This window comes from Tinamus guttatus, unplaced genomic scaffold (genome assembly GCF_059628265.1).
Source record: "Tinamus guttatus ecotype Peru unplaced genomic scaffold, ASM5962826v1 Tinamus_guttatus_pri_ptg000601l, whole genome shotgun sequence".
Classification (NCBI taxonomy): domain Eukaryota; kingdom Metazoa; phylum Chordata; class Aves; order Tinamiformes; family Tinamidae; genus Tinamus; species Tinamus guttatus.
Window position 1 is genome coordinate 5,090,266 of NW_028289135.1, and position 11,974 is coordinate 5,102,239.

Below are 11,974 nucleotides of genomic sequence, written 5' to 3' on the forward strand. Positions count from 1 at the left end.
CCGGCTCACCTCACCCAGGGCACGAAGTGCAGCGGGCGCCTGCCCGCACAGCCGCCTCCATCCTCCCGGCGCCAGCACGAGCGGAACATCCACGTTCGCTCTGGGGGACACCAGCACTGCGGTGGCGTCGGAAACGGGGTGGCGAGTCCTCTACCATGCACCTGGGGATGTGATCCTTTGGAAAACGACCATCTCTCACAGTAGTCAGGAGTTTCCCTGCTTGGAGTTTCCTTGCTTAGAGTTTCCTAAGGGGAATTTTATAAGTTAAAAAGAAATACTGTTATAAACATCCATTTTTAAACAGCAGTCCCCATACACTTGTAGCCCAGTGCCTGTATTTTGATCAATGACTGGAAGCTTAAGCCACCAGTAAATAAAACTGATAATCAGGTTTTTCCCTATATAGTAAAAATGTATTATCTTTAAAAAGCCTTAGCCACATACTTTTTTTTTTACATTTAAAAACAGAAGCTAAATGATCTCCTCTGAAACTTATTATTAAATAAGTAAACCGTCCCAGAGCGCGTTAGCCCGTAGGAAGCTCTAAGAACAGCCCCGCGCCGCGGTCCCCACGGCTGCAGGAGCTCAGCTCTCCCAGGCGTTAGCGCCGCGCTCACCGCAGCGCGCGGCCGCGTCGAACGGCCGCAGACGCAGCCCGGCTGCCCGTCTCACCGGGGCGCCTGCGCTCCGACCGGCGAGAGCCGCCCGTGGAGGAGCAGCCGCGGCTGCCTCCCGCCCCGGGGCCCTGCTGCCCTCGGCCTGCGCCACGCACAACGTCCGGGAAGGAAACCGCCGGGCACAAACGTGCCCTCGGGAGTAGCTCTGCCATGAGCTTTAGCGGGAGAGGACAGCGATTTTCTTCGTTTATCTTCTTCTGACCTTGGAGGGGGGTTGAAGCGAGCAGCAGCCCCGGCCGAGCCACCCCGAGGGCCGGGGATGGGAGCGGGGCTGGCGGCCTCCCGGGCTGCCCTGCTCCAACACGGCTTTTCCTGCTGCCGATGGTGCTTCTTGCTTCCCTTCCTACCGTGCAGCTTCACGTGGCTGCACAACTAACACCTCGCTGCTAATATGCGACTAAACCTGCTAATATGGCAACGTTTATGGCTCTGCAGTGCATGGCCAATTTAAGTTTTTTTTTTTTTTCTTGACCTTGTCCATTTTAACTCCTACATCACAGTGTTCCTTTGGCCATTTTTACAAGAGGGTTTATGTTTTTGCTGTGGTTTTATAAATATTACTTCACTAGTTGTTATGCACTTACTTCAGTTTTCTTTAGACTAACATTAAATCAGTATTTCACACATCATGCAAACATGACCACATGTTTTAAAGAGACCCATCTTTGCTTCATATTTTTCTGCACCTTTGGAGCAACTACAGCAGATAAATGGTAATGCCTTAGGACCCGGTTTCCTGCAGAACTTGTTTAGCTGCTGCTATGCAGTCATACAACACTCCAAAACATGTTTTTCTGTAATACCTTTCCCTGGTAGCTGCTGCTGTCGTTTTTCGTGCACATGTCCTCTAGGGCTACATTCATGTGCTGTGACAGCAACCTAACTGCTGCACAACATTAAAAAAACTTTATTTAGTTCTGTGAGGTTTAGAAGACCTTTTTTTTCACTAGTTTTCCTGCCAGAGAGCTAGTACGTTCCTCTGGCCTCCCAGGGTCCTGCTACCACGCACATGTCTGACGGGGCAGAATAATGGGAAGAAAGAGCTGCCTGAAGAGTCCCTAAGCGCGAGGCCGCAAACCCTTGGCAGCGAGTCAGGGCAGGCGAACGGCCGCGCTCGCTATCTGTGCGCGAGCAAAGGTAAAAGGAGCTGCTCGTGTACAGGTATTTGTTTGCCTAGCACAGGCTTTATGGGGACGGTATTAGCAGGGTTAGAGTTTATCTCCCCCACTAAACGCAGAGACTTCTGCTCAGGTATGAAATGGAAAGTGAGCGGAGAGACAGGCCTGGAGGCTGCAGCAGGTACAGGGGAAATCCCTTGTAGTGCTCGTTCCTGCTGGAGCCCTGTGCTCCCAGCTCCAAAAAATCAGTTTGTGCATCTGGCTTGTAAAAAAACCCACGGGAATATCTTTACAGTCACAAAGTAGTTATGGGGCCTCTTCTGTATCTTGCCTTCTGAGCCCGTGCCATACGTTGGCTTTGTGTCTCTGCCCAGACTATCTGCCCGCCTATGGCGAAACGCGGCTTCTCGGCGAGGAAGCCCCGATCCTCACGGGGGCTTCAAGCGGGGGGGACAGCAGCGCCGGCACCGCACGGCCCGGCTCGAGGGGCGCCAGCGGCCGCGACGCTGCGCGCGCGCGCGCACTCGCTGGAGCGCGCACTCGCTGGAGCGCGCACTCGCTGGAGCGCGCACTCGCTGGCTCCCCCCGCCCGGGGCCGTTGCCGCCCGCACTGCGGAGGCAGAGACAGACGCCGCGGGGGGCGGGATGAGCCCCTCGTGAGCCAATGGGGAGCCACCAGCCGGCGCCTTGCAGCCAATAGCGTCCCCGCCCGCCCCGCTGCTCCCCTCGGGGCTGCCCAACGGCTCCCGAGGGGACCCCCGCGCGCGCTTTGCGACAACCGCCCTCCTCCCGCCCCGCTGCTTTACGACGCCCCTCGCCCCGCCCGCGCCCCTCTCCCCTGGCTCGCGGCTCTCGGGGCGGGGGCGGTGGCGCGGCTCAGCCAATCGGCGCGCAGGGCACAGCGCCGGCAGGGGGGCGCGGCCAATCGGCGCGCAGGACGCGGCGCTGCCGGGGGTGGCGCGGCGCGGGCGCTGCCGTAAAGCGGAGCGCGGGCGGCCGCGCGGGCGCCGTCCCGGGGTTGCTGTCGGTGTCGGTCGGGGCCTCCCTGCGCGGGCGCCATGGCGGGCGCGCTGGCCCGCAAGGCCGCGGACTATGTGCGCAGCAAGGACTTCCGGGACTACCTCATGAGGTGCGCGCGGCGGCGGCGCGGCCCGGGGCGGGAGTGTAGGAACGCGCTGCCCGGTGAAGGTCGTTCGGGTTTTTAATGCGAGTTAAGTGTGCCGGGATGCCCGTGAAACGGGTGAGGGGGCAGGGAAAAGGCTGCATCTCTCTCTAGCTCTTCCGCTTTCTCTCTTTCTCTCCTCCTCCCCCCTTTTTTTTTAAAGCTGTCTGCATAAAACTCGATCTTGCAACACCAGTGTTCCAGTGTTCCTCAGGGTCCTTCCTTAATAGGTATAAGTTCCCCAAAAGGTCCATCCCCTCCAGATACCTGTTCCATGGCTTGTAGGACAGCGCCAACCAAGGGCTGCAGTTGGTTGTTCTGCCTCGTGTGACCTTCCCTCGTGCCCACACTGTGTCCTCAGTGCTCGCAGGCTGGTCCCTGGGCTCCTGTTGTACCCTGTGCGGAGTGGGGGTTTCAGATAACTGTCAACAAGAGTCTTCTGCTCCTTTGTTGTGAGGAGAGCACAGTATTTATTTCTAAGCTGCATTTTTTAGACATCCTTTTAAAGGTCGCTACCCCAGTCTGTGGCATTCTTGTTTCCTATCACAGAGAAAATGTCCTTCTTGTCTTGCTTAGAAAGAGATTTCTCTGGGCATTTTTAGGTAGAACATGACTAAATTGTCAGGTCTAGAAATTGGCATCCAACTGCCACAACTAAGCCAAGGGTTTATAAACATGCAGCTTGCTTGTGGGACTCAGAAACTGAGCCGCTGCTTGCAGCACCTCCTTTTGTGCTTTAAGAATGAAGCTGGCTCTAAATAGAATATCCAAATTTGCCCAAAGCAGTGGAGCTGGTGAACACAGTAGCTACTACTTTGTCTACCATTATTATGGCTTAGGGCAGTCAGAAGATGTGGCCCCTATCAGAATACCTTCAGTTTACATTTCATAAGTTGAAATCATGAAAGCAACTACAGTGAATCCGTGCTACACGTTCATGTGGATATACCTGGCATTGAATTATAAGATAGTTTTTGGGTCTTACACAAAGAAACAGGATAAATTGCTTTTAAAACTGTCATTAGTAATTAAACCTTCTGCCAGTTTCAGATCACCACTCAAGAGAAGCCAGATCTGAATCACTAAATCATGTGAATTGCCTTTACTGTAATCATGTCTTCACACTTCTCAAGCAAATGTGATAGGAATGTGAGCCATGCTTTCCCTGTCTCTAGGCGGATGTTACTGCTGCGTTTTAAGCCAGCTGATGAGCACTTGAAAGGGCAGCAGCTCATTATACTGTGAGCTTGAAGCTGCCTTTCCCTGTCCTGTCCCTGGCGTTATAGAAGTGATGGCTGTCGCTAAAATCGTATTATCTAAGCTGCTGATGGATGAGTGAAATGCTTTATCCTCTCCTGATGACACAAGGTGCTTTCTTTAAATAAATAAATAAATAAAAGTCCATTTTTCATCTTTCTTTGAGGGAGAGGATCTGTAGGCCACTATAGGCAAGCTGTCAGAGCTGCTCATGGTAGAAACTTAAATTACTTGGGATCTGCTATAAGAGGAAAGTAGTCCCCAAATCAGGGGAGGCAGGGAGGCTTTTTCTTTTGGGGTGATTCTGAAGTATCTCTTCATGCTGACCACCCAGTAACAAAAATCTAGAGTTTCTGTTAGGATAGATAGTTTTAAAGTAGATCTGTAGTTCATTTCTTTTAAACAATGAGTGCTTTTTTCCTGGCTTAAGCAACCTAAAATTGTATGTATAACTTGCTTGCTGGAGTGAACTTTAAAAGAATGAGCGTTAGGAGTGTAACTACAACTAGCTGACCTTCAGTTCTCCTCATTAGTAAATCTTTAAACTGTTTGTGTACACAAGGATTTAAATGTTTTCCCCAGGTCTATGCTAGAAATTAAAGGACATATTTCTCCCTATTAGAATCCTGTATGCTCCAAGAACTTCACAATTTACTTTTTTCATGCAGAAGGCTAAAACTTTCTGGAATGGAGTGGAGGGGAAACAAGTGCGTAATACTACTAAATTTTTAGAACGGTCTTTGGCCTCCCAGTATGTCCACTGACAATATGGAGAAGTACCTAAAAACTTCTGGAAAAATGTATTTACACCAGTACAGCCTTGGGAGTAACTGTGGCAGTATTGATTATCTGTTGGCTCTTCTTGTAATATTTACAGCGTTACCCAGAAAGTGTAATGAGTAAGTAAATAAATCAACAACTGTTCATCAGTTTTGTAAACATTAACAAGTACAAAGTCTTCTTTCTCTTCAGTGCTTATTTTTTTAAATTGTTGTGGAGTTTCCCTGTCTGATCAGTGAGCGACTGTGACAAATGCCAGCCTAGTCCAGTTTTATAGTCTTGCATACAGAGAATTTGGTGTTTTGCTGGGACAGTGTATTTGAGTTCAAGTGCATTTCTGTACTTTGCATGGCTTTTGAGTCTCCTCTTTCCTGATGCCTTTCCTAAGTCTTGTCTCTTAAACTCGAGTCCCAACTTCCCCACAAGCTGCTAATCCAGGTGGACTGCCTTCTGTTTCCAGAGGCACTGCTGGCTAAAGCTATTAGTTTCACTGAGCTAATTTCTCCTCAGTTTTTGTTGCTGCAGTGTGCTGAGGAGGAGCTTTGTCAAGGGACTGCCTGTCAATCTTGGAAACTACTGATTGGGGCTGGCAACACCATTTCAGGCATAGATAGAAGCACTCTCAGTGATCTCTTCATTATTGGGTAGAATGTGTTAGAAATGGCTGGAAGTTCCTGCTGCTGGAAGAGTCTGTAACCTTGGTCTGCCCTGGCCTGAATATCATAACTGTTCCCAGCTCACATGAATCTGAGGACAGTTGGAAGAACCTGGGAGCCTTGTCAGCTTGCTGCTCTGTTGAGCAGCAGTCAGGCTGATTCTATTTTTGAGCTTTTGCTTGTGTGAAAACAACTTCCATTTTTAACAGGGAGATCAACTTCAGTTGGCCAAAATGCCTTGTGCCAAGAGACGCGTTGAACTCGCTTGGTTAAGGTTGTGTGACAAGCAAAATGACGTTAGTCCTGCCTGCTTCTATTAATCATTGCTGCAGTTCAGGTAATAAGCAAACAAAACAAATAAAAGTTCTTAAGGAGCCAAGCCCCAAAGGAGGTTGAAATGTACCAGTCTCTTTGCTAGAGAGAGGATGTTGGGCAGCTCTGAGCACTTTTAAAGTAGTAGTAGCAAATGATCTTAAATACATGCTGTAGGCTAGCACTTAGGCATAGATAACTAAATAACATCTGTAATAAGTGGTCGTATAGCTATTAACCATGTGAACCCCATATATGCCTGGGGTGTAGCTGTGTGTTAGACCATGCAGAATGTTTAGTAGATCATTTTTAGCAAAGTTGTGGCTGGCCTGTCCTGAGTGATGGTGAGATTCTCTAGCAAAATTCATCTTGACCTACTTATGCAGGTGTGCAAAGAACACAAAGTGGCTTCTTGAGAGCTTCCATGGAGAAATCTTAGTTATTTATCTCTCCTGGTCAAATGTCAGACATTTTGATGTCCTCCTAAACTAGTTCAGGGGCAGGGTCTCTGGTGCTTTGGTCTCAGCTGCTATGGAAGTCTCACTGGGCAGAAAGGTCCTCCACTTACCATGATGGGATTTTATTCTGCTTGGACAACAAACACTTGCTGTGGTGACAGCTCTTGAAGGAAGCAGGTTGTTAATGCTGCAGTTAATCAAGATTAATGCTGCGGCACCTTTGACTTCTGCCTTCAGTTTGCAGTAAGCTTTTCCTATTTGGCTTATAGAGGAAACTAATTCTTGTCTCTATTTTTTCTTGCATGTTCTTTCCGAATGGTAACCAATGATGGCATCCTCAAACAGTACGGTAAGAAGGGGGAAGGGGCTTCCTGTTGCACTTTATACTTAAATAATTGGCAGGCTTGTTGCCCTAGCACTGTTGTGAACTTGACTGGACCTGCAAAGCCATATGGCTGGCCTCCAGCAGGGATATATTTGTAGAATGTAAATAAAAGTCTGAGGCTAGGGTTGCCTAACAGTAACTCTTACAGAATGTCTCCTAAAGAATTCATTTAAATAGAGGAGCTTGCTTTATTGCACCCTTGGAAAAGGAGATCAGATGAATCTGGAGTCATTCTTGTGCACAGCAAGGGTATTGGGAACCTGCCTGGATTTTCTGGCTTGTTTTTAGCTGTCTTTGCTTCGGACAATAAACAGCCTCGCGTTGTAACTCTCATGCAGATATTTGTCTTCTAACCCTTCCTTTCGCTCCTGAAACAGGGAATTGGTCTTTTATGCCTATTCTACTGTGAATCAGTGTTATGGAAGACTCTTCTACCCTTCTCTGTAAACCAAAGAAACTGCCTAGGTGCAATTTAGCTCTTGTGTGCATAAGCTTGAAAGGATTGCCTATGTTGGGTCATTTGACTAGGTAGCCAGGTCAAGCTAAAAGGCTGCAAACTTAGCTGCTGGGTTGGCAGAGGACAGCTGCTGTTTGGCTGCAGTGCAGTGCTGTGAGTTGAAAGATCATCATTTCTTGTAACTTGAACTTGGAGTGGCCTGTTTTATAGTGTATGTATTTGTTCTAAAGGCAATTGAATAATATAAATACCAAATATGTTGCTGGTCCTTGTTCTGTTCTTTAGGATTACTTGAATATTTGTATTAAAGTGCATGAAAGCCTCCAGAACAATAGCATCCTATGTGCTTTCTCTTGCTATGAATGTCTTTGTTCTGCCTTTGCTCAGGAAATATTTTATGTAGTGATGATGTTACAGCTACATTCCTTTAAATTATCTAAACACAGATGTAAAGTATAACTGGAAAGAGTTGCATTGCTCTGTGGCATTTATATGATATCTAGGCTTCTAGAGAGCTTTGAACATCCCTGACATTGAATTACATTTTGGCCTTGCTTCACTCCTGTTGATAGGAGAAAAAAGTATTTACTAGCCACTTTTCAAATACCTACTTTTACTATGAACAAGTGTGCTATGCACACTTACAGAAATCCTACTCTGCATCTTGCGTAATACTGCATTAAGGTTAAGCCAACAAAACAGCTGTTTTTTTCCCAATTTGTTTTACTAGTTCACTTGCTGTATCACAATGTAAATCTGCAGGAGGAAAGTATGATTTTTTTTTTCATCTAAATCTTGTTAGTGTCCCAAGCTACCATCCAGCAGAAGGGTCACTGTCTGCCATTTAAACTGTAAGGAACTTATGTCCACTGACCATTCCAAATCACTGGAATATCTGCAGTGTTGTGACTGGAGAAGGAGACTAAAGAATAGACATAGTTACACAGTTGGTATCTGCAGAGCTTTGCATCTTGCAAAGTGCATCTGTTATATCTGCCTGAAGTCATTTTTACACATCCTTAGTTTACCATTGGGAAAGGAAGCTGCTGAAAGTGCTCCATATTTTTTTCTCCCCCCCCAGATAGAAATAGTAGAAACTGAGCTTAGAGCATGGCTTTGTCAGTTTTGACTGACTTTAGACTTGGTTCTTTCTGCTTTTTCTCTGTTTTCTGCATGCGTGCAATTGTAGCCAACTCATCCCCTGCTCTTACATATACTTAATCACTGAGCGTTAGGCAGGCACCAGATTGTTCCAGGAATTGCAGAAGGAAGATGTATCTAACAACTTGGTTTGCTTGGATAGCACCCGTATTTCAAAGAGATGGTGTAGCCATTTGGAAAATGATTGCCGAGGGCTTTCTGATCCTCAGCATAACACAACATTTTGAGTGGTTCATTTTACTTGCTCCTTGTTTCTGTTAGATTTAGAGAGATTGTGTATGAAAGAGAAAAAGGCTAAGGTTTTGCACAGGAGTGAGCTGTAAACCTGAGGTTATACTGAGTAGGACAGTGAGACTCCCTAATGATGGCTGAAGTAGAATTGTCCAGAATTGCATTTTGTTTATAGGATGGGTAGTTCCTCTTCAGTTTGCAGGATGACTTGGAATAGGTTCCACCTCCTTCCTTCCTGGAGACTAGATCCTGGCTAAACAAGGGGTTTCTTTCTCCTTTATTTCAAAAGTTGTCTGTGCTTTAACTTGTAATTCCACGCTTAGTCCACGCTTAGTCCTGAGCTTCTGCAGTTCTGTATGGCTAAGGAAGACAAAGGTAGATATTTATCCCATAAGAACGCTGAAGAAGCTTTGTGTTTGTGTAACTCTCTCTCTCTTTCCCCCCACCTCTCTTTTCTTTACAGCACTTCTGGGGGCCAGTGGCGAACTGGGGACTTCCTATTGCTGCTTTTAATGATATGAAGAAATCTCCAGAAATCATTAGCGGCCGAATGACATTTGGTAAGACCAGAGAGGGGCTCCTTGTCAACAAACTGGCTACCAAACACATTCCCCACTTGAAGCAGTGATGTATTTTTAACTGCTTGTAATCAAAGATCACAGCGTGATGCTTCTTATTGATAAGACTTCAAAGGCCATCCAAAAAGATAGTGAAAGACACTTTCAAAGAGAATTCAGCAACATTCTAATAACTTTTGTGTGTAGGGGCTGGAAGAAGTCTCTGATGATCAAAACTGCCATCACTCTTTATAATTTTTCTGGTATGTTATGCCAGTGCATGCACTAGTTCATAATGAATCTTTTCTCCCAGCTCTGTTTGTATCAATGTCAAGTATTAATACTTCATGGTTAGTATGAGTTTTAAATCGCAGCACTGACAGAGGAAATGATAATGGAGAACCCCTAGAGACTGGTTGCTCCTGATGCTTGCTGCTTCCAGGAGTCTTAATGGGATAGAACTGTGAGATTTTTTTGTTTTAAGTGCATAAGCAATACTTACGTCTGCCTTTTTTGGAACATAGAGATAATGCTTAGTAGTCTGTCTGTATTCTAGTGTTCAGATTCTCCTTTCTGAGTGCTGATAAATTAGGTAGCTTTAAGGTACCAGCTTAAATTAGTACTATTACATTGTCTTGTCCTTAACTCTGTTAATAGCTTAGCTCTTCTTCCCCAAAGATAAATATGAGAGGGTTGATGAAATGCGTAGCTTAAATTGTTTTCCTTCAGCTTAGAGTAATTCAGCGTCTTAGTCTACCTCTTAGAAATGGAAGATCTGCTCAAATACTGTTTTGCAAAACAGCTTTTTGGTGCCCATCTTGGTGAAGTTCAGATATCTAAGACAAAAGCACCGTGTGCTAGTGCTGTCATAACTGCCTGGGATACACACAGTCCAGAGACTTAAACTTATATTTGAGTATAGCACTTGCAACTCACTAGCAGACCAGGTGGTTTCAAAACAGAAGCCTGTTGAGGATTTTTGCTGTAAATGTTAAACTCTTTCAGGTGGGCATCTGCCTTTTTCTTTCTTTCTTTCTCAAGTTAACTGCTTGAGAGCAAAGGATTTGGAACAATGTAAGCATTCACAAAGGAAAAATATACAAGGTGAAGTTTGAGGAAATGAACAGCTCTTCTACTTGTTAATGACTTAAATTGGAGCTAGTTACTCTTGTTGCTGGATTTCATAGCTGCTGAGCAGAAGCTTATAAATAGTGAATAGCTACTAGACTGTCCTTGAAGTAAAAGTTTTTCTAGGGGTAGAGATGGACTTAAACCTGACTTCTGAAACCCTGAGGGAATCCTATGTGGTAGGTGCAAATAATTAAGTGTAAGGCAATAATGAGTTACAATATATAATTATGTGTTAATACAATAATTGAGTTCATAATAGGAATTCCGAATTCAGTGCTACAGTGCAAAGCTCAGGCTGGCCCAAGAATAGGGTAACCAACTGGGATTGGGTACCACATGGATGTAGCTGTCCTGCCTTGGTGCCAGCCTTGGTTCTGATGAGTCATTGCTTGGCTGACCTGGCCTAGCTGGCAGTTCCAGCCTTGCTGGGTAACTGGTCCAAACAGAGCAGTAGAGTTTTTGATGGTGCTCCTACTGGGTTGTGCAACTGCCCTCTATTAGATTTTTTTTCTACAAGTATTCATAGGCTATTGTATGAAAAGTTAGTTTTCTCCTAAGATTTGCATTGAAAAAGGCAGGTTTCCTAAAACATCTTGCCTCCTAAATTAGTTTTGGCTAAGCCTGTCAGAAAATTAAAACTCAACTTTGCAGCACTAATGATGGGTTGTAATTTCCTGTGTTTAAATGCACTTGTGGCCAGAGAGTAGATTGTTACCTACTTTTTCTAAAGGTGAAAAGCAGTTTCTAAGTTTTCTGTTTGTGAAAATATGTGGCTTCCTGTGGAAGGGAGAACCTTCCCTTAAAATCTATGTTAGAACTTTCATGGCAAGAACTGTGTGCAAAACTATGTATTGCTTTTAAAAGAACCTGTGCTAGGAAGTGTGTTGAAACTGTTGTGTGTCACTGGGATTAACAGGACTTCCTTTATTCCTTTGCTAAGAGATAGTTTAGATAATAACTTGGATTAGCTTGAGTTGCATCACAGAAGTGTATGAGGAAATCTTTGCAGAAAGCTGCAGCCCTGTGAGCCTTGCAGTACAGAAGCTACATTGTGCATTTTTTTGTGTGTTGGATCCAAAGTGGATGAGTTTTCAGGACTGGAAATTTCAGGCTGGAAAACTGTCATGCCACTGAGAAGTGTTCTGCACATTATGCATTACACAGGTATGAAAATGATGTCTTAAATATGGATTTTTAAAGTAACCTTGTATCTATCATGTTTTGCAGCACTGTGTTGTTACTCCTTGACTTTCATGAGATTTGCCTACAAAGTACAGCCAAGAAACTGGCTTCTCTTTGCATGCCACTTTACTAATGAAATTGCACAACTTATTCAAGGAGGACGACTGATCAAACACAGGCAAGTCCCACCTTAAATAAGGGAAAACCATAAACTGGCTCTTGGAGTGTTTTCAGTGGCTTTTAACTACAGTGCAGATTCCTGGGGCTCAATGGGCTTGCAAAAGGTAGTGAAGAAACAACCCTGTTGCCAGTAGGCTGAAATGTTATTTTTTTGGTTTGTACCTTGGCTAAAGCTTTTGGGGTGTGCATACAGAAAGCTGAAGACTCTCCTGTTTACAGATGTAGGCTGAGTGCTCAGCAGCTGCCAGCCATTCTGTTTTTTTATTGTAT

The 11,974-nt window shown here is 45.4% G+C and overlaps 1 protein-coding gene across 1 annotated transcript; it reads left to right on the top strand.

The window, feature by feature from the left end:
• Window positions 1–2,841: 2,841 nt before the first annotated feature.
• Window positions 2,842–11,733, top strand: MPC1 (mitochondrial pyruvate carrier 1). Its single transcript, XM_010225802.2, has 4 exons — window positions 2,842–2,924; window positions 3,420–3,423; window positions 9,118–9,214; window positions 11,570–11,733. Exons 1-4 carry the CDS (start codon window positions 2,854–2,856, stop codon window positions 11,716–11,718), a joined length of 321 nt encoding a protein of 106 aa, XP_010224104.2. The 5' UTR covers window positions 2,842–2,853; the 3' UTR covers window positions 11,719–11,733.
• Window positions 11,734–11,974: the final 241 nt, after the last annotated feature.

What these genes read in the sequence shown, in the direction of transcription:
- MPC1 (XM_010225802.2), top strand. Translation starts at nt 2,854, where the DNA reads ATGGCGGGCGCGCTGGCCCGCAAGGCCGCGGACTATGTGCGCAGCAAG. An exon ending in TAGCGGCCGAATGACATTTG is followed by an intron (nt 9,215 to 11,569) that starts GTAAGACCAGAG and finishes CATGTTTTGCAG; the next exon opens with CACTGTGTTGTTACTCCTTG.